Source organism: Cervus canadensis, chromosome 2 (assembly GCF_019320065.1).
Source record: "Cervus canadensis isolate Bull #8, Minnesota chromosome 2, ASM1932006v1, whole genome shotgun sequence".
Classification (NCBI taxonomy): domain Eukaryota; kingdom Metazoa; phylum Chordata; class Mammalia; order Artiodactyla; family Cervidae; genus Cervus; species Cervus canadensis.
This window is the reverse complement of record NC_057387.1, coordinates 34,241,100-34,266,215: the sequence shown is the minus strand read 5'-3', so window position 1 is coordinate 34,266,215 and position 25,116 is coordinate 34,241,100. Positions and strand designations below refer to the sequence as shown.

Genomic DNA, 25,116 nt, shown 5'->3' with positions numbered 1-25,116 from the left:
GAAAATACTCTCCTATTTCCATTTTGCCCATACTTAGCTTTTCCAGAACATGGAAGATATATTATCAGGAATATAGAAACAAATACCATTAGCTCCAATGACCATATTGAGTTAGTGAGTGTTTGACTAGAGCTCTCAGGCAAGAACTGGGGACACATCCTGACATGTTAGCTTATGTCTTGTAAATTGCTGCAGTTCACTGGATGGATAACTATTTCAACTGATTTCTTGCTTCCATAGCTTGTAGCAAGTTCTGGATCATGGGTCTCAACTAGGAGGTCAAACTGCTAATATTATTGTAATGAATGGGTCTCATTTTGCCAGGTGAATTTTAAGTTCCTCGGAAACTGAGGTTGTATCTTACACATGTTATGTTATGCCATCATAACACAATATTAAGAACAAAAATGTTATACATTTAAAACTCACTTTATGTATGGAAATCAGTTTAAAACTTTTGGGGTAAAATTAATTCAAGTTCTAAGTTATAGGCTCAAGAAGTAAAGAATCTAACACTGCTGGCATTAACTACAGTCGGGGGGCTGAGATCTCCTAAAGGTAAAATGCTTATTAGTATTGAAAGTAAATAAAGGGTAGAAATGATTCTTCCACAACATCCAGTCAAATGCTTAGCCTCAACTCTTAACCCTAATTGAATAGAAATTGGAATAGTGGTAAGCCACCTTTTAGAGCAAGGTAAAGGGACTCCATTACCCTTTACCCCATGTTACTGTGGTTCTACAATAAGGGTGAAAAAAAAAGCAGAAATCGTCAAGAATAAAAATAACCACAAAACAGAAGACATGAGGGAGGCAGGAAGAAACCAACTATAAGGCAGCTTTCTCTCTCTCATGCTGGGACTTGCAGAAGACAGTTTTAGCAAAGACTATGTTTTGAAGGCTTATAGTAAGTATTTGATTAAATATTTCCAAATCAGGCCCATGGTTAGAAATAGGGACATTTCAGCTGGAGAACAGACAACCAGCATCACCTCACACTCAGCCTTCAAACTCAGTCTGAGGGTCTCTCTTTCCCTAAGATTTACAATGACTACAGAAACTATAACTCTATAGAGATTGAAGGTGTGCTTATTGAGCAGAATTTTGACAGTGACTGAAAAGAAGGGGGAGTAACATTCAAAAATAATGTTGAGAATATAATGAAGATTTGATTGACCACTTGCTGACTCTTCTCTTGAACGAGAATTATGTATCTTTATTTTAAAAATACTGCCTTACTGGTAGCTTTATTAGGTAATCACTGTGTAAGCTGTAAAGTTTTAACTTGAGTCATATTTTATTTTGACTCAAGATGTCCTACAGTTTTGAACTTGGGAGGCTCGGTTCTCTAAAGAGGAGCAGAAGCCCTTTCAGCAAATAAGGTGGTAAGGATGTCATTCAGTGGTGACTCAAGTCATCTCCAGACACAAGATCCACATCATCAAGGGATTGTAAGAGGTAAGAAAGAAGGATCTATGATATAAAATTAGTACAGTTACTTGGTAGCCTGTTGATGTGCAAACTTTCTCACCAACAGTTCCCCTTTGTGGGAATTATGAGTTAGGAAATCAGACCAGATATGCTCAACAGTGAAGGGGCTCTATCTGAAAATCCTCTACCTATTTTTCCTTGTTTATCACCTGACCTTGTGTGAAACCCAACAATCAGCAGCAAGGAGGGTATGAGAAGGCCAACCAAGCCACCCACTGTCACCTAGGAGTGGATTATACATCGCTACCTGAACTTTAAGAAGATCCAAACATATGGATAATGTATCTGAAATGACAATTCATATAACACACAAATAATCATTTTTCAAAAGTTTTTTGAAAGTGCAAACTCTTCTTATGGGGGAAAAAAAGATGTACAAAACAAAAAAAAAATGACAACACAGTTTCCAGACTTATTTTCCATTGTTACCAGGTGCTTTGCTCATACTAATCTACTTGCCATTTCTCAACCTTTCCTGACTCTTCTGGTCAAGACATACCAATTCTTACAGAATTCCCTATAAGGAATCTCATCTATCAAAACCTAACCCATTCTTTAGTGACCTAACTCAAATGCCACCTCTTTAGATAAATCTTCTATAGTCTAACCATACTGAAGTAATTACTCAGTCTTCCTCATGGAGCCCTGGCAAAGACTGCTTACTACTTAATCTCATCATATGTGTATGTATCTTGTCTTACTTCTTATGGGCAATATCCATGCCCTTTTTATACATCTGCCCCTAAATATCTTATATTTGTAATAAACAGTTTAAATCTATGTATAGATTATCTCACATATATCTTACTCATCCTGTACCTTTTACTTCCCTGGGTAAATTACTCATAATCTCTCTGAACCTTGGCTTTCTTATCCATAAAATAAGAAAATTAATTGCATGTATTTGACAAAGTCATGAGGGCCTAATGAGATAATCCATGTAAAAAGGCCATAAATCTTCTATTTTACTACTGTTATTATTACTGCCACATTATTATTGTAGAGGGCTATCTAATATTTTATGAAATCACACTTAAAATTCATGGAAATTTACAGTTGCACTGATCATGAGAATAAATATATTGTTTTAGTTTATATTACTCTATGACACATACAAACAAAAAATAAACAGGCACCTCTAATTTCAGTTTGACATCTTCTTTCGTCTTAGAAATGTAGTCCAAACTAGAGATGGCCGACTCCACTCCACTGCAGTACTGCCCGTAAATAACCAACCTGAAAGGAAAAGAGAAAGAAAGCTGAGGACAAAAAGGCAAGATTAAAGTAGAAGAGGAAATCCATCTACTTAAATCCACAGTTAGATATAACCAAAGCAAATCTCACTCATCCTGCACTTCTTACTTTCTAGGTTACCCTGGACAGATTACTCAGAACCTCAGTTTTCTCGTTTCTTTGAACACACACCACACTTACAGTATTCTTACCCGGAAAATCCTATGGACAGATGAGCCTGCGGGCTAAGTCCATGGGGTCACAAAGAGTCAGACACAACTTAGCGAATGAGCACATGCACACTTACAATCCCAGAATTAGGGTCACTCATATTTATGGTATTAAAAATGACTAATTTTAATTTCCAAATTTGAACAGAATTGATTCCATGTACATTTTTATAGCAGGCAGATTTTACAATCAAACTTAATGACTGTTAATATTGTTGGAGTGGGCTTCCCAGGTGGTGCTAGTGGTAAAGAAACCGCCTGCCAATGCAGGAGACACAAGAGACTCAGGTTCTATCCCTGGTCAGGAAGATCTCCTGGAGTAGCAAATGGGGATCCACCCTGGTATTCCTGTCTGGAGAATTCCATGGACAGAGGAGCCTGGAAGGCTACAGTCCATGGGGTTGCAAAGAGTCGGACACTTAGCATGCACACACACACATTGTTGGAGTACATATATACATCAAAAATAAAATGAAAATTTCTGTTCAAGTTTCTATTAAAGATCAACTTTTACACTGTTTATACTCACTCAGGAACAGTTTTATTTTCTATTACAATTTCACTGTAATCACTAGTTACAACTCCACTCATTAATAAACTTCCTATTCCTTCCCACTTTTTAATTAAGAAAAATACATTATCTGAAAAGTGGGAATGAGAGGCCTGAGCCGTGCTGGATAAGAGATCATTCATACTGCATGGGGTCTGAGTCTACTTCAGGAAGGGTATCTCTGGAGTGACACTAATTTTTGCAGAGTCTGGTTAATTTATTGTTTCTTGTAGCTCTCTGGTGGAAAAAATACTACTACATTAATATTTATCTAATGTTGACGCAAAGCAATTAATTAGGCACTTCTGGGTACTATGAACTATAGGGCTTGATTTAAAAAGAGAGTGCTATAGTTTAAGCAAAATTCCTTGGTACTTCTAATTCATGTGAAAGGTTCAGAAGATTTTTTTCAAACTCTGAAAGAGAAATTGACTTTGCCTGTGAATCTAATCCTCCAAAATAGAGAATTATAAGCTATTAGAGTTGGAAAAAGCAGTAAGTACCAACTAATGTACCCCTAACATTTACAGACAAAGAAAAGGAGGCTCGGAGAGTTAAGATGACCTCCTGAAGTCTATGTATAGGACTCAAGAGTGATAGGTCTGTACAAGAACCTACACTTTTCTGGTTTTCAGAGCAAAACTTGAACTCTTTTTTTTTCTTTTTTCCTGGTATATATAGAGAGAGAGAGCTCACCACCATCCTGAGATTAACCGTCCCATGTTCTAATTACTTCCCAGGTAGTATCTTAATGAACCGTATTTACAGCTATTTATGAGCAATTTTAATACTAACCCTCACTGTAATTACAAACTAATAGCCACGAAGTTTAAAACCCAAAAGTTACCTTTCCTTGTAGTTAATGAAAACTTGATACAAGTTCTGGTCATTTTTATTCACAATGGAATCATGAATCTCTTGCATTAGGTTCCGATGAACTTTCACAAGTTCCTTAGAAAAGAAAAAACGGCAAGAGAATCAGAACAACAACAACAACAACAACAAAAAACCCATCACCTGGAGCTCAGCATCCCTATTGTTGCCAGACTTGCCATTCAAGGATATGCTGAATGCCCTCAATATATAAACCTGCTCCCATCAGTAAAAAAGAGAAAGAGGAGGAGGGGAAGAAAGGGAAGGGGAAGAAGAGAAGAGAAAGAAAAGAGAAGGGGAAGGGGAAAGGAAAGGAGGGGAGGAGAAGAGGAAAGGGGAAGGGAGGGGGAGAGGCCATGTACATGGAAATGGCCATTTCAGATCTGACTCAAAATGTCAGTATCCTGCGGAAAGAGTAATTATCTCACTAGTTATTAAAGGGTAATTTATTCCTTGTACAAAAATATGTACAGTTCATTTTCATTTTATAATCACTTTAAATTTTTAAATAAAACTACCCAAATGCATAATGTTTTATTGACTGGATAAAGTAATGATTCATGTCCTTGGGACATGAACATGTAGATTTGTACTTGGGTCCATTAGTGGTGTCCTGGAGCTACGCTAACAATCATCAGACTAAATTACTTGAAACCAGACAACTAATGGCATAAATAAGCAGCAAATAAATTGTAGTAGGCCGTTTAATAGGGCAACTCAAAACTCAAGGATTTCACATTTTTCCTGATAAGCAAGTCATTTTCAGTCAGACGGTAAAACACATACCACAGCTGGGAAACGACGAGACTCAAGTCAAAGTGTCAATTCTCCTACTACCTCTTCCCTTGTACCTTGCAGCATACATGGACTGCGGGGCTTACCTGTCCTCGGCAGGTGTAAGTAAAACACAAATATGTTAGCCCTATCACTATTTTTTTCCTCTATCATATTTTTTTTTCTCTATCACTTTTTTGAGGAGCATGGAAAAGCCATTAGAGTAAGGACTGTCAAACAGGTCCTAAGTTACGGTGACCATATATAACTGGTTTGATACTTATCTTCCTAGAATGTGTGGCTTGTTTTTTTTTAATTTGTTTTTTATTGAAGAATAGTTGATTTACAATGTTGTGTTAGTTTTAGGTATACAGCACAGTGATTCAGTTACACATACACACACACACACACACACACACACATTCTTTTTCAGATTCTTTTCCCTTACGGATTATCCCAAAATACTGAATATAGTTATCTGTGCTATATAATAGGCCCTTGTTGGTTATCTGTTTTCTTTGTATTTTTAATTTATTTATTTTAATTGGAAGCTAATTACTTTACAATATTGTACTGGTTTTGCCATACGTTGACATGAATCTGCCATGGGTGTACATGTGTTCCCCATCCTGAACCCCCCTCCCACCTCCCTCCCCATCCCATCCCTCTGGGTCATCCCAGTGCACCAGCCCTGAGCACCCTGTCTCATGCATTGAACCTGGACTGGCAGTCTGTTTCACATAGGATAATAGACATGTTTCAATGCTGTTCTCTCAGATCATCCCACCCTCGCCTTTTCCCACAGAGTCCAAAAGACTGTTCTATACATCTGTGTCTCTTTTGCTGTCTCACATATAGGATTATCGTTACCATCTTTCTAAATTCCATATATATGTGTTAGTATACTGTATTGGTGATTTTCTTTCTGGCTTACTTCACTCTGTATAATAGGCTCCAGTTTCATCCACTTCATTAGAACTGATTCAAATGTATTCTTTTTAATGGCTGAGTAACATTCCATTGTGTATATGTACCACTGCTTTCTTATCCATTTGTCTGTTGATGGACATCTAGGTTGCTTCCATGTCCTGGCTATTATAAACAGTGCTGCGATGAACACTGGGGTACATGTGTCTCTTTCAATTCTGGTTTCCTCGGTGTGTATGCCCAGCAGTGGGATTGCTGGGTCATATGGCAGTTCTATTTCCAGATTTTTAAGGAATCTCCTGTGTGGCTTATTTTATGCTAATCATTCATTTGATAATTGTGAGCTTTTTCTTCCTTCTGTTACAAATCAATAAGAATGTCTTCATTTGGCCATAATCAGGGAACAAGGACAACATGCCACAGGTCATCAATTCGTGCACAGCAGCACTAAATATAAAGGAATCATAATATTAGAGACCTCACAGGTGACACAAGCAGGCCTGTACATCAAAGCTTATATATTGTATATAAAAACTATACGTTAAAACTGAGGCCAATTCCAGAGGACTAAGAAGTTGAATCTTGCCTAGTAAGACTGTACATAGTATTGCGCTTGGCTTGCTTCTAGGCTTCTTAGTAAATATTCTTTTAGGATTATAAGGTACCCTGAAATTTGTAATGACTGTATAAATGTGAAGAAAAGTTCTTCACATCTTATCATTAAAATAGATAGTTTTATCAGAAGGAAACAGTGTATTTCAGAAATGGAAGTTTATTATGTTATAACCAAAAGCAAAAAACACCAAAAAGCAGAGAACAGGGAACTGCAGGAATGGCAGTAAGTGGAAGAGAGGGATGAAGCCAGGACAGTGTCTGTAAGATGGGGTCGAGAACAAGATGGGGCTGGAGAACAAGAGAGCAAGGAGTGGGGCAGAAGGGAACTCCCATGAGACAAAGAGACTGTAACACCAGGGATTAACTGGGGCTACCTTGTCATGACAAACAATTAAGTACATGTGTCTTATCCATTTGTGTTCAGCATACATTTTGATTGATTTTTGGTTGACAATATGACATGGCAGTTATTTCCAGAAAATAAGACTATAAGAACTCAGGAGGCAGAAAATTGGCTTAAATTTCTTAGAGAATATAATGTTCAAGTAGAGAACCACTAAGTAAATAAAGATTTTATAGAAGTGTAGCTCAATTTTTACTAGCGATTTTTACTTACAGGAATGTTGATGAATACTGAATCAAATTCTGCTGCTGTCAGAAATCTCTTCAATGGTGCCATGAAATACTACCAGGAGAGAAGAGAGGGATAATAATTAATCACAACTTATTCTAATCCATATGACAGTTTTTCATCAAGGAGCAATAAATATTTATTGAAAATTAACCAGTTTTATGAATACCAAGAAAAAAGTAGAAACTATTTTCTCTGTCATAAAGATTCAATACTTGAACAGAGATGTAAGACATAAATACAGGTTAATATATTTAAAATATGAAATAAAAGATTTGGCCTATAAATGCTTCTAAAATTAAGAAAAGAAAAAAAAAAAGAGAGAATGCCATTGGCTGAATTGGCAACATTTTGGAGATATATTTGAGGACTAATAAACTATCCCTCACATGCTTTGTGGAGATTCTAGATCTCTGAGATAAATAATCTGCTTATGCAATTTAGGGATCAATCCCTTTCATTCCTTGAGAATTCTAGTTCCTGGCCTATCATATCTCTGGTCCATTACTACCCCATCTTTCTTTTTGACCATTTCAGTAACTATGTAGATGATCCTTCCAATTGCCTGGTCTCTTGGTTCCTTTAACTCCAACAATCTGTGCCCCATTCTAGCTGAGCTCCTCCTGTGATCATAGCCCAAGACCCTGTCATTACCAGCCACTGCATATGCTCCAGAGAATTAATTTGAAGCAAGCAACTCTCTGACCTCTACCCTCCTACCTTTACAGCTCTTCCTCCAAAGACTTCTCCAACCTACTGGGTCTGCCCATCCCCTCATCATCCCACAGTCCCTCATATCCTCAGTTCCCTTCTTACCCAGTGTACATTCCATGAGCCATCATCAGAATCACTGCCCTGCAAATACCCTTACTCTCTCTTCTTTTTTTCTGGAAAAATGAAAACCCGGTGAAATCTAGCTTTCCATATATTGTGTGCTTCTGTTAAACAGAAGCTATATTGATAGCTAGTTCAAAAAATAATCACAGAACTCAACTGAACTTTCACACTATATAATCCCAATACATTTACCCTCTCATTGTCTTAACTCTTTGACACCTTCATCTATTTTTTTAAACTTGAAAAACTGTCTGCTGATTCTCATTCTCCTAGCCTCCAAATGTGGAAGTCACCAGAAGAGATCTTAAACCTCTTCTCTATCAGCATTTATTCCCTTGGTGGTTTCCTCTAGTGCCAAGGCCTTAAACACCATTGCATAATGATAAAGGCCCAATTTATACATCAATTCAACTTTTCTACCAAATGTCAGACACATATATCTAACTTCCTCCTCAACACATCCTGATGGAAGCTAATAGGTATTGCAAATTTAGCAGGTCCCAGCAGACTCATGATCACACACCTATCCTTTCCCATCTCAGTCACCATTGTCATAAAAACCTAGTGTTCTCGATTGCTCTTGTCCACACATCCTTCACCTAATTCATCACCAAATCCACTAGGCTCTACTTTCAAAGCTTATTCAGAATCTGACTACTCTCTACCACCTTTACCAATACTATCACTTTCTGTCAACTTTATTACTGCAATGTTCTTCTAATACTTTCCCCCATTTCCACCCTTGCCTGACAAGAGTCAGAATGAACTGTTAAAAACTTACATCAGATCCCATTACTTTTGCTACTCACAACACTTCAGCTTTGAGCCAGGTGTTCCCATATGCCCCCTGTGCCTCGGGGGGTCCCCAGGCTTCCCATCTCACTGCTCCCCTGCACACAGTCTGCCTCAGCCTCCCGGCCTGCTCTGTTCCTTGCAGCGCACTGAACACTGTCCCACGTGAGGGCCCTTCTCCCAGGGATCGTCCGCTCTGGGATATTCACATGGCTCACTCCTCAATTCACTCAGCTGTCTGCTTAAATACGACCTGACCATAGAGGCTTTCCGTTACCACTCTACATAAGATAACACCAGCTTCCCCCATCACTCACTATCCCCTTCCTCTGCCTTATTTTTCTTCAGAGGACTTATCACCACCTGACATACTTACTTGCTTAGATTATAAACCCTTCCAGGAGAGTCAGGAGAACTATCGAGTTTAGTTGTGTTGATGGGTATACCCTCAGTCCCTAAATTAGGGCCATTCAGACACTAAGAAATCAATAAATCGTTGTGGGATTGTGGGATGAATAAATCTGCTTTGAGATCTTTAAATCCAAAATTATACTGAATATCAGAACACACAGACACTGCAGAAACATTGAGCCTAAATGCATTAACTATACAAGGCAGCACAGCAAGTCCCTGACATACAAATGAGTTCCATTCTGAAGGCGCATGAGTACATTCAAGTTCAACAGTTAGTCTAGGTACCCACTTAACACAATCAACTATATAGTACTTTACTGGAACAGGTTTATAATACCTTTCACACAAATAATATACACATTAAAAAAAATATTTTTAATATTATAGTACAGTACCTCAAAAAGTACAGTACAATAGCTGGCATATAGGGACTGTCACATACATTCACATCTTTGAAAGTTCACAACATGAAGGTTCATATGTAGGTGACTTACTGTGTGTGAAAATCGAGAATACCTAATGACTTACTTTTTCTATTGACTCCAGGGTTTCCGTATATTTTTCTTCTGTCTGCTTAATTTCTGCTAGGCAGCAACTTCGTATATCATTTTCTGGACATTTCTACAATTAGAATTTTCAAATTAAAATTATTTAATCAAATTCATATATTAATCTCTTCCATAGAAGATAGAAATAAAAATTATTTCATTTTTAAGCATTCCATTCTAACATCATGATTTCTTTTTTGTTTGTTTCTGTTCTTTTGTTTTGTTTTAGCCATGCTGCATAGCTTGTGGGATCTTAATTCTCTGATCATGGATGGAACCCGTGCACCCTGCAGTGGAAGCATGGAATTCTAACCACTGGACCACCAGGGAATTCCCAGGCTTCCATTCTAATAACACAAATAACTTAAAGATACACTGAACTGCATTTGTGAAGGATCTTTGCTTTTAAAGGGCTTCCCTGGTGGCTCAGATGGTAAAGAACCTGCCTGCAATGCAGGAGACCCAGCTTCAATCTCTGGGTTAGGAAGATCCCCTGGAGGAAGGGCATGTCAACCCACTCCAGGATTCTTGCCTGGAAAATTACATGGACAGAGGAGCCTGACGGGCTGCGTGGTGTCACAAAAAGTTGGACACGACTGAATGACTAACACACTTTGCTTTTCAAAAAAAATGTGAACAATGTAAATGCAAAAGTTTGAGATAATTAAAAATATACTATGAGTAAAACTGAAGCATCTATTTTATTATAAGTGTAACTCAATCTGGAAACATTATGAATGGTCTAATACCATTTTCTTAATGTACAGCATACTTTACAAGTGCCATAGAAATAACTACAAAAATCATAAAAGGATATTTGATAAGTAAAAAAATCTTAAAATATTTCTTCAAGAGTTAAAACCTTGATGTTTGGTTTTTACTAAGTGTTTAACACTACAGGCAGAAGAACGTGATAAGAAGACAAAAGGTTTGGGTACCAGATAGAATTGGGTTCAAGGACCAGTTTTACTGTCATTTAGCTTGTCATTGTGAAGAAGTTACCTAATTTCTCTGTCTCAATTTTCTCATCTATAAAACAAAATTACAGTACCCAGCCCAAGGATCTGTAAATGAGATAACCCATGTGGCACGCCTAACACCCTGAGGAGTGCACTAGAAGTGCCCTGTGCATTCTGTCATCATCACTGCTCACCCTGGGCCACATGGACAGCCCAGCATAGTCAGCTCAGTGAAGAGAGTCCTTGGGAAAGACAGTGAAGAATCTGCTGGTGCCCAAAGCAGCTGATAGTTTAAGGGGGCACAGACAATACTTTGTCACCTAAAACACTGAAAATGCTGCCACAGGTGTCCAATCAGCTGGTGCAGCAAGTTAAAGCACACATTTATGACATTTACCAAACACAGGCCAGACAATCTGTTTTCATCCCACAGAAGTTGCTGCTCCCTACCTGGGCATCAGACAACTTGCCAGCCTTTTATTAAATGAAAGAGGTCAAAAAGAGCTGAGCAAATTCATCAAAGTACTGAAGAAACCTAAACTACACATAGCTCATGAAGAAAGGCTTTTGTGTAAAAAAAGACTATGTTAATAGAAGTTTAAGCAACTGACTTTTTTCTTTTCTATTTCAAATTACAGATGAGAAAATCATTGAAAGTAATTCTGAATGCTTTACATATTTTCACGCAGATAGTTTTGTGGGCTCATATTGACTATGGTAATATCTGAAACTAGGTTTATAAAATAGCAAAAAAAATGCTAGGAGACCTATAATGAAACAAAAGAAAGAAAAATACCTTATATCAACTCCTAACAAATAGGAAGAAATATTCTTTAACATATATTTTATGCCACATCAAATTTAAAGTAGATTTATCTGCTTTGTAAGAGATTTCCTTTCATAACAGTATAATTTTATGATTCCCTGAAATTATGCTCTATTGCCACTCTGCTTTATTTAGCTGGGTGGCACGCCCTTTACCTCTCAGACTTGATTTTTCTACTAGTGAAATGAAAGGATTAGACCAGAGATTCCCTATGGATATTCTGAACTGCACAATGTCAGACTTTGTGCACTTCAGTTGTGTCCAACACTTTGCAACTCTATGGACTGTAGCCCACCAGGCTGCTCTGTCCATGGGATTCTCCAGGCAACAATGCTGGAATGGGTTGCCACGCCCTTCTCCAGGGCATCTTATGGACCCAGGGATTAAACTCACATCTCTTGTGTCTACTGCTTGGGCAGACAGGTTCTTTACCACTAGCATAACGTGGGAAGCCCAACATCATGTTCATATGCCTCCAAATGCAACAGTATGTCATGGTTATACATAAAAAGGGATGGCTCTGATGGTAAAGCATCTGCCTATAATGTGGGAGACCTGGATTCAATCGCTAGGTCAGGAAGATCCCCTGGAGAAGGGAATGGCTACTCACTCCAGTATTCCTGCCTGGAGAATTCCATGGACAGAGGAGCCTGACAGGCTACATTCCATGGGGTCACAAAGAGTCTGACATGACTGAGCAACTAACACTTTTCAAACATAAAAAAGAAAACAAAAAATGACTCCAGCAGAAGTTACCTAAATAATTTTAACGATTATATTAATTACAATCATTTCATTACAATTGCAATTAATATACTTATTACATGAATATTGCTTTATTAATTATAATTATCGTATTAGTTAGCCATTCAAATAATCACTTTCCTAATAAATTAATTCAGACTAACAAGTCATGGTTATACAGTTAAAAGCAAGATAAGAAAACAAAAGGCGACTCGAGCAGAAATGAAATGACTAATTATAACTATTGTATTTATTATAATGTTAATTACAGCATAAATATTGTATTAATGATAATTATTATATTAACTAGTCCTTCAAGTAATCACTTCCTTATAAAATACTCAGTCACTTAGCAACGTCCTAGCCAGGTCAGAGTCCTACCGACTGCTGAGCTTCCTCCGCCTTCATCAGGTCCTCGTACACCTCGCCACCTTCATCCTCCCCATACACACAGTCATACAGACCCTCTTCATCGTCCACGTGGGTCTCACTGAAACAAAGGGTACGACATAAATGTCATTTCTATCATGCAGTAAACACAACAGGTTACTGGATTTTAGTAGAAAATCCAGATCAACTAGAGTGGAACGCGTGAAAGGCTCCCATTCCAGCTCTGTCCCTCCTGATAAGAACGATGACAAACAATAGAATCCGACAGGGACAGTAGTGAGCTAACACTCACTGGGCATTTACTGCATCACTCTGCATGGATCACCCTCGTCTGCCCAGGCCCAGCATTTACTGTGTTAACAGGTAGGCATGGTCGTTTGGTCAGTCATAGTGACAAGGATTTTGAGAGAGAAAAAGATTCTTTGACTTGCCCAGAATGACACAGCTCATCCAAGGGCAAAGCCAGGATTTAAAATTCAGGCTACCTTACACTCTGAGTATTTTAACTGCTCTATTATCGTTCTTGTTGCTCAGTTGTTAAGTCACATCCGACTCTGTGGATCCATGGACTGCAGCACACCGGGCTCCTCTGTCCTCCACGATCTCCCAGAATTTGCTCAAATTCATGTCCACTGAGTGGGTGATGCTATCTAACTATCCTCCTCTCTTCCTGCTCTATTTCACTGCCTCCCACTGTTCATATGTCAAGGCCTCATGGGAATTTCCTGGTGGTCCAGTGGTTAGGACCAGGCATTTCCCCCGCCCTGGCCCCAGATTCATTTCCTGATTGGGATATTAAGATCTCACATGCCTTGGCCAAAAAAAATAAAAGTGTCAGTTTCATCATCTGTATGAAAGGATATACTATGGAGAAGACAGAGGAGTTGGGAAGGAGTTACTATTTATAAATAATCTTTTTAAAGCATTAATTTCTGTTGATTATAATCATCAATATCTAGTGCAATAGTTTTCAAACCATGTTCCTTCAAGGCCACTCAAAGGATACCCACAGGTTCCCTTTGAGTCAGATTCCTTTTTTATCTGTTTTATTTGTATTTTGCTTAAAGAAAAGGTCCAAAGGCCACAAGACATTTTTAAAAGCCTTTTAAATTCTTCTGCTAGTCTCCCAGCAATGGCAAATAATCTCTATTTTTAAAGCTTCCATGAATGCTTCCACAGTGACTGATTGATGTATCGTCCCTAAACTCTTCATGTGAGACAGTAAACCTGTTCAGTCAAAGTAGAAACAGCCGTTTCTACCTATCACCCATTCTATCACTACTCCTTGAGTTTTTCCTTTCCGTTCAAGAGTTCCATAAATAGCTTCTACTAACAACTAATGTCAAAGAACTGAGATTAATAAATTAAGGTGTGTTAGAAAGAAGCATTAACCTCTCAGAAAAGAAATTCCACTCCTCCAATACTGCCAGCCCTTAGCATTTCTCTTGGGCCTGTGCAGATAGAACATTATAAATTGATATGTACAAAAATAAAAACATTGTAAGCATAAATGTCACTCTGCAACTCGGAGCATTTTTCAAAGTAGGGGCAATCACAGGGTTGTCTATGTTTATCAGGAAGAGTTATTAGGAGGCATTTGACAGAAAGGAACTGTCAGACACCCAGAAGAAAGAAAGGTGCCTTAAGGGAGAGCAATCTAGTGGTAAGAGAAGCTACAGAGAACTCTGCTCTGAGAAAACTCATTCCAAGATGACCTGTCCTCCTGTCTACCCACCTACCTGATTTTTACTAAGAACCTACTGATTGCCAGATCCAGAAGATGCAGAAGAATGCCTCGATCCAGAAGATCCAAGGGCTCTCCCATAGTCTAATGTGGAAAACGGCACAGAAACACAGAATTCTATGATGCAGAGGAAAGAGTAAGCGATACTCTGACGAAGGAAGTCAGGGAAGGCTTCACAGAAGATATTACGTCCGAACTGGATCTGCAGTGTATTTATTTAGTCAGCATGTATGTGGTGAATAAATATCATGTTCCAGGAGATATAGCCACAGATGAGGCAGACACAGTTGCTGCCCTCAGGGACAACACATTGAATGAGGAGACGGGATGAGTATTCAGACAGAGGACACCAAGCTGTGAGAAGGCAGGCAGATGTGAAGAGCCTGGCAATGTGAAGGCTGGAGTCCCGCCCAGGTGAGTGAGGGAGATCCAGAAGAGAAGAGCTGAGCCAACCTGAGAAGAGCCTCGTCCTCTGTAAGCTGAACTTTACCTGGGCAACTGGGGACCACGGCGGGGTTACAGAGGGGTAATGTGGAGAGTGAAGAAGTCAGGCAGGGAGATGGGGAGGGAGGTAATGAGCACCATAACTAGGGTAAAAGAAGGTGAGGAGAACAACGGAGAGACTGTGTGAAGTACAACCAACCAGACTTGGGGCCCAGCATGGATTAGGCGGAGGGAGGAAGGAGTGAAGGATGCTTCTCAGCTTTCTACTCTGGAAAACTAGGGACATGGTGAGTTGTATTGGCAGTTCCAGAATTTCCATCCTGAGGGGCTTAGGCAGGCAGCCTCCTCTGAGAACAGTGGGGCAGTTCAACTAGTTTGAGTACTTTCCATAACCCATCAAAGGATAAGAAGGCTTGATGAGGTCATGAAGGAACTGAGATTTTAAAAAAAGATAAAGGAGTAGGTTCTATATCAAAGGGGATCCTGTTCAGAAGGAAGACAGGCTGTGAAATCCATTTCCTGCCTCAGACCCCCCAACTCGCCCTCCACCAAACAATAACAACAAAACAAAAAGCAAACAAACAAAAATGACATCATCTTGCTTAATTCTTGCTATCGACTATTTCCCACGAGAGCAGAGGCATATACGTACACATCCACACAGATTTTTCTCTAAGAATTGCAAGAGGGACACACATGCATCCACACACATAGCGACTGGGCTAGAACAGTTTGGGTTTTGTTATTCAATCCCATAGTAAAACTGTTTCTTGCTAACAGTTTGGTCAATAATTTCTGATTGCATAAAATGAGAAGGGGAGAGGAAGGAAGGAGCTGTGATTTTTCAAATGGTCAATAGATCAACAGCCATCCATATTAGCTTTCCTGTGTCCAGGCCATCAATATATGGTTACATCTGACACTCTGGTCACGAAGGCTGGAGGAGATAGGACACTGTACAGTTTAGCCATCTCACATGCTCTCCGCCCCATCCTGCATCAGCTTCTCTCCACATCAGGAGAGAATGTTTCCCCCTGCAGTGCACAGCAGAGTAGACCACTGTTTGTTCTGGGGGCCTCCCTTCAGATAATTCACCCCCAAAAGTGACAGTGAAGTATGTGAAGCCACAGAGCTCATCACAAAGCCAAGACTGAAGATCAAGACCTTATGGAAAATTCAAATGCAAGCATCTGCAGGAAACACATGACATTTGGACCTCCAGCTCCAGGTGGAGAGGTGAAACTGACTGCATCTCCCAGGCAGCCAGGCTGGGGACCCGGGTTTTCTCCAAACTTGCATCCTCACAAACAAATTCTGACATCAACAGAACAAGATGAGCAAGACTATAGGAATGAGTAAGTATAAGTGACAAATGCTGGAGGTTAAAAAATGTCATCATGGTACTGAAAATAATAATATTTTTTTAAGACTACAAAGAATTTAATTATATTACCAGTAATCTTATAGTCACTTGATGAAGACTATAGCCAATTCAATGAGACACTCAGTAGTGACTTTACTGAAGATTAGTAAATTCTAGAAGATTTTAAATAGAATTAAGAAATCCTTCTTCTTTTTTTCTTTTTTTTTTTGGCTGCTCCAGGTCTAAGTTGCAGCATAACATGAGGGATCTAGTTTCCTGACCAGGGATCAAACCCAGGCCCCCTGAAATGGTAGCACAGAATCTTAACCACTGGACTGCCAGGGAAGTCCCAATAAGAAACCATTCTTGATGGACATTTGAAATATTGGACTTTGTGGCCCATCCATATGCAGCCTACTCCAGGAGGGCTGCTGGCCGGCCCTGCGGCTCCTATCACAGAGCTCTCCAGCTGAAAGTTCTTGGAGGAGCAAGGCAGGGTGCTTGTGGGAGTCAATGCAGTGAGCTAGAACAAGAACTGCATGGGTTCAAACCCAAAGGCTACTATTTACTAGCAATACGATCTTTAGCAAGTTACTGAGCATTTCAAGGCTCAGTTTTCTCATTTGTAAACTGTGGTGATACTAGTAACAACTTCATAATGTGGTGTTACATGAGGGAGTGTGCGGAAACATGGTTAGCACAGGATCCTAGGAACTGATAGATGTCTCCTGATGGACAGCTCAAGCCTGAAATATCGCTCCTGGAATAGGAAGATGCTCAATGCAGCTTTGGCCTATTTATTCAGAAAACAGATATTTATGGAGGGCCTACTAGATACTAGACACTGTTTGAAGTGCTAGGAAAATAGCCAAGAACAAACTAAAGTCCCTGATCTCGTGAAGTTGGTCCTCCAATGAGGAGATGGACAGTACATGAAGCAAACTGAGACTACCTCAGGCAGAGGCGAGTGCCATCAAAACACAGGGCAAGGGGAGTGGGGTGACCATTTTAGGTCGGGCAGTCAGGAAGGCTTCGCTGGGAGGGCCATCCGAGTGAAAACTTGAATGGTGAGGGGTCAGCCACAAGGGCGGAATGCACAGCACGTGTAGAAGTCCTAGAGTAAGAACAAGCTCCCTGTGCTGGGGTTATCAGGATGGATAAGTGGATGAATTTCCATAGGACCTGAATCTCTCCTGGAGCAGAATCTATGTCTTATTACAATTCTCTGCAAACATACCTGATCTTTGGCATCAGTTCCCTGAGGGGTGAGGATCACGTTTCATATTTATTTGTAATCTGCACAAGTCACTCAATCAGCAGGAGATAATCAGCTGCAAAGACCTTTAGCCTCTCCTGACTATTTAACAATATGGCCCAAAAGGATTCTCTGTTCAGAATCAACACCATCTGATGAAACATCCCTGAGTAACCCCCACCCACAGTAATCTTGTCCGCCCTTGAAGTTGCACAGCAAGCATTATCTGTCCTCCAAGTCTAATGGTAGATTCTACTCCTCTCTCTGATTGTTTCTTATTTTTCTGATTCCAGGTTCGTCTACAATGCCTCTACAATGCCTTTGAGAAACTTCCAAATGTTAACTTCATCACCGTCTGTTTCTTTACTCTCCATAGAGACTCACACAATGCAAGATGCACAACAAGAATCAAAAGTCACTTGAAGTACATTTTCTTGTGAACATTTCCATCAGGAGTTTGAGGTTAATTCTTACATATCTTAATCACTAAGCCAAGGTTCCCCTTTAGATAGCTATTTCAACACCTGTGGTTAAAATTCACAAAGGATGCAAAAATCGGCAGTGGTGTTAATTTTGCTGAAATTTTGCTGAAAACGCTCAACATACTCGATTAAATCTGGCAGGCTTTTGTAGATGTCATCATCATTAATGCTTTCTTCTGTCGGGAAGGGCCTAGGAGGGAGCAGAAAAAAACAAGTGAATGAGCAACAACGAGGCTGGACATTTACCACTCACTAAACACAAAAGTTCAGCTGCAGCCAAAGTGGTCAGGTCAGTCACCATGCTTCACATGACATCTGGGGTTTCTCCCAAAGTGTGGGACCCTGTGGCTGTGTCAGGGTCCCCCAGGAAGGCTGTGGCACCTGCTACCCCAAAACCCCTGCAGCAATCACTGCTGGTCACTACAGTCATGTGTGTGGTTGTAGATGTGCTAAGGTGCTCACCATTTCCCACCAGCCACACATTTGCAGGCTCACCTCACCGCTCACTGCAGCTTCCCGGTTCAGAGTGGGCCCTTATCTTCCACACTGTCTCTTTGCACTTAGAGAATCTGATCTGACAAATAATTTGGTAACAATCCTCCAAGCATGACTCAGTTTACTAGTATCAATAAAAAAATTAGAAGTAAAAAATGTCATGTCCTCTATATATGATCATTGACTCTGATATACTTTTCTACTCAGACCATAAATGATATGTTATATTTTTTTTATTTTCATCTATTGGACAAATGAGTCAAACAGACCTCAGGGAGAGTATGGTGTTTTCTTTGTCCTCTGGTCAAAGAAAATCACTTTAATTTATGCCCTTTTCCTAGCCATTGACTCCCCTGTTTGCCTCACACTTTGATCTTCGTTCATAACAACAACATAATGCCCTAAATTTACATCTAACAAAATCACAGTGATTATACTATGGTACCAAAAGTTTTACCCTTTCTTTACATACAGAAAGCATGTCCTATGTTTCATAAAAACAAGAGGACCCATCAAAATAACAAATAAGCACTAAATAATTATATTTAGCATAGGGAAAATATTTCACATTGGTTTACAGATTAACTTAATACTTAGGACATTTAAGGAACATGCATTTTTCAAATAAATTAAAATGTATGAGAAATGCCAGTTTCAAAATCCTTTTTAAAAATAAATATCTTGACACATTTTATTATATTCTTATATACAAGTTCATTGTAGTAAAAACTGAAATTATAAATAAGAGTAATTTAAAAGGAAAAAAAAACTTCCATGTATACTTTCAGAATTAACCATATATAAACACATAAAAACATGCTATTTCAAAATCTTCTGCTAGCTTATAACAAAATATATGCTGACATGGAAAGATAATCATAAATTGAAGAGGAGATGACAGGGTATGCAACATTTATCCAACATATAGACTCCTTCTGTAGAAAGCTGCCAAATTCATGGTCCGTTTCTGAGAAAGGGTCTGCGGGGCATCCTCCCCAAGGTCACTATGCTTTGTACCCAAGGACTGGGCTGCCCAGTCACAGCTGATTAAAGCTGTAGACATGCTTACATCCTCTCTGTTGGAATCTGAATGTGAACAGAAAATTGGAAGCAACAGAAGACGAGACAGAGGTTCATAGAGCCCCATAACAGCTAGAGACAGTTATAGACCCCTGAGGAAATCACATGAGAAATGAGATCCATTCCATTTCCATGTGGCTGGTTGTGTGACTGCTGAAACTGCTTTTCTGTATTTCTAACATCATTAACAATACAACTTTCTAACTGAACTCACTTGAATATGCCGTATTTTAAACAGAAAAGGCCCAACACAACATATGTATCTCCATTTCCATACTTACTGACTGCATAATGCTTCACTGCCTGGAAAAAGTAGAATTTAACCAATTTACAGTTGACCATTGAACAAGATGGTCTGACCTGCACAGATCCACTTATAAACTGACTTTTTTCAGTAGTACATACTACACAATCCATGGTTGGTTGAAACCACTGATGCAGAGGAACAGCAGATGCAAAGTATCAACTGTAAGTTATACTCAAATTTTCAAATGTGTGGGCAGTGTGTGCCCCTAATGCCCACACTATTCAAGGGTCAACTATAATTCCAAGATTTCATTTGGTACCAAACCTTCAATAAATCTTCTTGTACATACATCATTTTGGTTGTCTGATTAATTCTTAAAATGCCTGAAAGTTGTGACTTCTTGTTATGGCTTATAGGATATAAACGTACTACAACATCTTTTAAAGTATTTATTTAATTAAGCATTGTCTTAATGAATCACCTGTATAAAAATGTTAGAGGAAGTTAAAAACAAAATAAACGCATCAGTGATTGTCACCAGTAAACTGAGAACAATGTTTACCCAAGGTGTTTGATTCAACTCTACGAATAAGTTCTTACTTGCTCAACAAATTTCAAATGTCTATTGAGTACCTATATACTAGGCATTCTGAGTGAATGAGACGCAGTCCCTGTGTGCAAAGTGTTTTACAAACAGTAACTATCTGATAAACAATCACTTCACTGAACTGAACAGGACACACGAACCATAGAGAAACCAGCTTACCTGATCCCTGTGGCCAACGCGATAGGTGTGCGAGAAAGTCGCGATAACGTTTCTATTACCTAAGAAAAGAGGACAGGGTTTATTAGACAAACATTTCATAAAAAAAAATTATTTTCAAAAACTAGTTTTACTAGCTAATATTAACAATAGCAGCAGAAATGTAAATTTATAGATACCACAAAAGGGCAGAATGGGAAGAGCTGTAACTGAGAGAAGTATAAACATCTGGGTTGTAATTGTGTCCCTTGCCTTAACTTCATGATGCTAAGCAAATGACTAACCATCTGGTTTGCCGTTTCTTGACCAGCAAAAACGAGGAGTTGGGCAAGGGAGTCCTGAAGGTCTCATATTCCCACTTCTACATGATCTGAAAGACCCCATGTCCTCTTGCACTGTCCAAAACAGTAGCCACTAGACACAGAGAGGCTGTTTAAATTTAAATGAATTCACATTTTTAAAACAAAAAATCAAGTTCCTTAGTTGGACTAGCTACATTGCAAGCGCTCAGCAGCCCATGTGCCGAGTGGCTACTGCACTGGACGGCGCAGACATGAAGCGCTTCCACTGAGACAGAAGTTCACTGGCCAGCGCTGCTTGTAGCACGCTAGTTCACGGGGAGACTCTCAAGCCAGCCCATGTGAGTGCTAAGCCTGACTTCACCATCCATGGGCCATGTATCCTTAGAAAAACTACTTAAATTCTTTGGGTTTCCGTTTTCTCATCTGGATACTGCTTATAATAATTTAGATTATTAACAATCCTTACCTTATTATAAGAATTAAAAAGATAACGCATGTAAAGTATTTATAGGGTGGCTATTCTTACAAATGCCAACTTTAAGAAAATTATCTTACTCTAATTCTAGAAAAAGATTTTCCTACATTACCTTAATTATCGGTATCTGTTTCAAAACTTCTTTATAAAGATCTTCAGTACTTCACCCTCCATGTGCTCTGACAGAGCTTTAGCATTAGCACCTAGAAATTGTACCTTCCTTCCCACGTTTGTACCTAATAGCATCTCTTTCAAAAACTTAGTGAGGAAGTCAGTGAGCTAAAATGTATTTTTCTCATGAAACCAGAGAAAACATAAATTGTTTAAATTTATGTTTAAATTTAAACATAAATGGAAAGATAATAAATTGTCTTAACTCTCTAAACAAAATGTGAAGAGGTTCTACTACAGAGTCTGTTCACAATGAGGGGAAAAAATGGGAGAAAAGGTAAAAATGTATCTCTAGGTTGAGGTAATCTTTGAATTCCTCCGTTCAAACACAGAAACATAAAGTTTCCAGTACCAGGCTATTAGTAAGGGCATTAGCCACATATACACTTCTGTATCACCTACTTCAGGAGGCAGAATGTTGCTGTGGTTACAACCTGTGAGCTGAGAACACTTGGAGGGTTTAGGCCCCCGCCTTTATCATATGGATAATAACAACCTGTCTCACAGAATTACTGAAAATTAAATGAGACAATGCCTATCAAATGCCTGACACAATAAATGTGAACTGTTAATAATATACAAAATAAACTTATTATATACAAACAAAATTTAATCAAAACCTTTTATGCAATTTCTTCCTGGTTTAACTGCTGAAGCAAACAAATATAAAAATAAAACACCTAGGTAACACTTGATATCCTTAATAAATATTCCAGAATAAAGATAAAGCATCTTCAGTGAGTGTATAAGTTCAGAAGACCATAAACAAATAATAAATTTATCATAATAAACTGATTTCATGATAAAAAAAAGTCATTTGCTAAATTTCCAAAAATATGTATTATTTACGGAAAAGGCTAACTGTTGGAGAATTCCAGGATAATCTGTGAAGTAATATTGAGACTTATGAATTAACTACATTGGTGAATTTTAGCATGAGCCTTATGATGTGGTACTGTTCTAAAGTTATGGGGTGAAGTCAGCTTCAAATTTGTTTTTTTCACAGCAGTATCACTACTCAATAACAAGAGAAATAGCAACAGCATTGGTATAGCTATGTGTTTTACTACTTCTGTTATTTATTTTAACGAAAATGGTAAAACACCAAATTTACAGCCTGTTCCCATCACACAAGACTATATGTAGTTTGATTTTTTCCATACAATTGTCCACCAGAGGGAGCCAAACGATAGTCTATCATTTCACTGAAGCATTGAATATAAGTATAAGCATTTCTGAAAATTAACAAGCTAAAACCAATTCCTGTTATTTACTTAGAAGGACTACTTATTGCTATTCAAGGATAGAAAAATAACAAATATATAATGTCAGTGGATGAGACAGAAGCATAATATGTATCACATCTTAAAGAGACTCTTGGAGGACTATCACACAGTTTTGTGTCTATCCTTATACATCAGGTCAATCCACCAACTCTAAGTTTAGGCAAAGCAAATAATGATTGGTCAATATAGTGTTTTTAGAACAGTGTGTATTCTATAAAGGTGGGGTGTATCCGGATTTGGAATAGACAAATACACAAATTAATGCCAGATCCTCAAGCCGTCCATGTGGAGAATGACCTGCTGTTAGAAACATCCATTCAAGTATATTTACAAAAGAAAATATCCCCTAGGACAGTAAGAAGACTGCCCTTGAAATGTCTTAATTTCTAAACTGTTGCCTCAAATAGTGTGACATATGGACATTAATTCTCAGAAAGGAGGTGTAACAAGTTAGAATATTTGCAGGTTAATAGGCTGACAACCAACTACTAAATCCACATCATGGATTTTCTTTCCCTACCTAAATCCATCCTTTGATAAGAAAAATAGCATTTATAAAGAAAAGAAAAAAAATTCCAGATAATAGGAATAAGAGTGACACGTGAGGAAGGTGGGAGAGGTGGGCAGGGCTTCTGTGTGAATGCTTTAAAAGGGTGAGCTAGATTCCAAAATCCATGAAGGATCATTGGACAAGTTTAAGGAAGAGAGCAGCGTCAAAACTGCATTTTTAGAAGGTCACTCAGCAATGGGAAGGACAGACTGGAGTAGGACGACACTGGATAGAGACAGGGGCCAGGAGATCCACAAAGGGGAGGGCTCTTAATCATCCAGGTAAGAGATAAGAGGTCTCAGCTAAGACAGCAGTAGGGCAGCTAGAGAAGAGGTAGAAATGGTGACATATTTAGGAACAGAGGCTGATGCTCTGGGGAAGCTGAAGGAGGAGGAAGCAGCCAGGACCATCTGGACTGGCTGCTACAGTGTGGAGGGGCCAGCTCCACCACTGCCCACCCGAAAGCTCCAAGATACTCCAGAGCAGGAAGTTCTTGTTCTCTGTTCCCTCCAAACACCTGACTATGTTCATCCTGAACTCAGCCTGGCTGATTCCCACCCAGAGCCTTCTCTGACCATCTCCCTGCTCCAGACTGGGTTCTTTGTGTCCACACAGGACCCCGGACATCACTCTGCCCTAGCACCTATCACTTTGTTTAAAAATTTATCTAGTATTTAAAATATTTCAGAAGGACTCGTATTTATCTTATCAGATGAAATAATACAGAAATACATAAAAGTTGCACCCCCCACCCATACACACACACACACACAGATCTCTCATTTTCTGCCTAAAGGAAACCCGAGGTAAGAATCTAGTGTGACTCCTGAAGAATTTTTTTTATGATCATTATTTTAGCTAATGTGTTTCTATTATACAGATTTTTCTACAAACATGCTTTTGTCATTTAACAAAATATCACAGATAGTGGTGTCAACACATACAGATCTTCTTTATCCATTTTAATATTGTACCACATTCCAATGTGATATAACATGATGACTTAACCATTCCCTTGCTGGTGAGTTTTTTCAACATTTTGCTACAGCAATGCTACAATTAGCATTCTTGCCAAATACCTTTTCAATCGTGTGCAGGTATTTCTATAGGAAGGATTCCAAGATGGGACAGACTAAGCTATAACCACCACTCTTCAAAAAATTTGCACAAATTCACAGCACACCTGAAGAGTGTGTAAGAATATAACAAGGTAGGGACTTCCCTGGTGATCCAGTGGTTAAAAATCTGCCTTGCAATGCAGGGTACACAGGTCAGATCCCTGTTTCAGGACGTCCCACATGCTGTGGAGCAACTAAGCCTGAGCACCACAACTACTGAGCCCAAGCACCACAACTACTGAGCCCACACACCATAACTAAGACCCAAATAAATATTTTTTAAAAAGAACATAACAAGGCATTCTAATGACCTGTTCATTTGTCTGTCTTTCCCATCCAACAATGGAGACTACCTTAAGGGCAAGGAAGTTGCTTCTTCACTGTTCTATTCCCATCACTGAGCTCACAGCCAGGTTCCACTTAACACAAAAATATTTGTTGCTGAAACGAATGACTAATACTTACCTTGCAAAGCTGTTGTGAGGATTAGGAATAATATGTGTAAAGA

The 25,116-nt window shown here is 38.9% G+C and overlaps 1 protein-coding gene across 1 annotated transcript in view; it reads right to left on the bottom strand.

Annotated features, from left to right (window-relative positions):
• Positions 1-25,116, bottom strand: part of VAV3 (vav guanine nucleotide exchange factor 3) — a 412,369-nt gene that overhangs the window by 202,349 nt on the left and 184,904 nt on the right. Inside the window, exons 3-9 of the mRNA XM_043460478.1 lie at positions 20,710-20,768; positions 18,246-18,311; positions 12,825-12,933; positions 9,895-9,987; positions 7,309-7,377; positions 4,351-4,454; positions 2,627-2,726 (exon numbers count right to left, since the gene is read on the bottom strand). Of these exons, the coding sequence (XP_043316413.1) occupies positions 2,627-2,726; positions 4,351-4,454; positions 7,309-7,377; positions 9,895-9,987; positions 12,825-12,933; positions 18,246-18,311; positions 20,710-20,768 (600 nt within the window). The remainder of the gene's footprint in view (positions 1-2,626; positions 2,727-4,350; positions 4,455-7,308; positions 7,378-9,894; positions 9,988-12,824; positions 12,934-18,245; positions 18,312-20,709; positions 20,769-25,116) is intronic.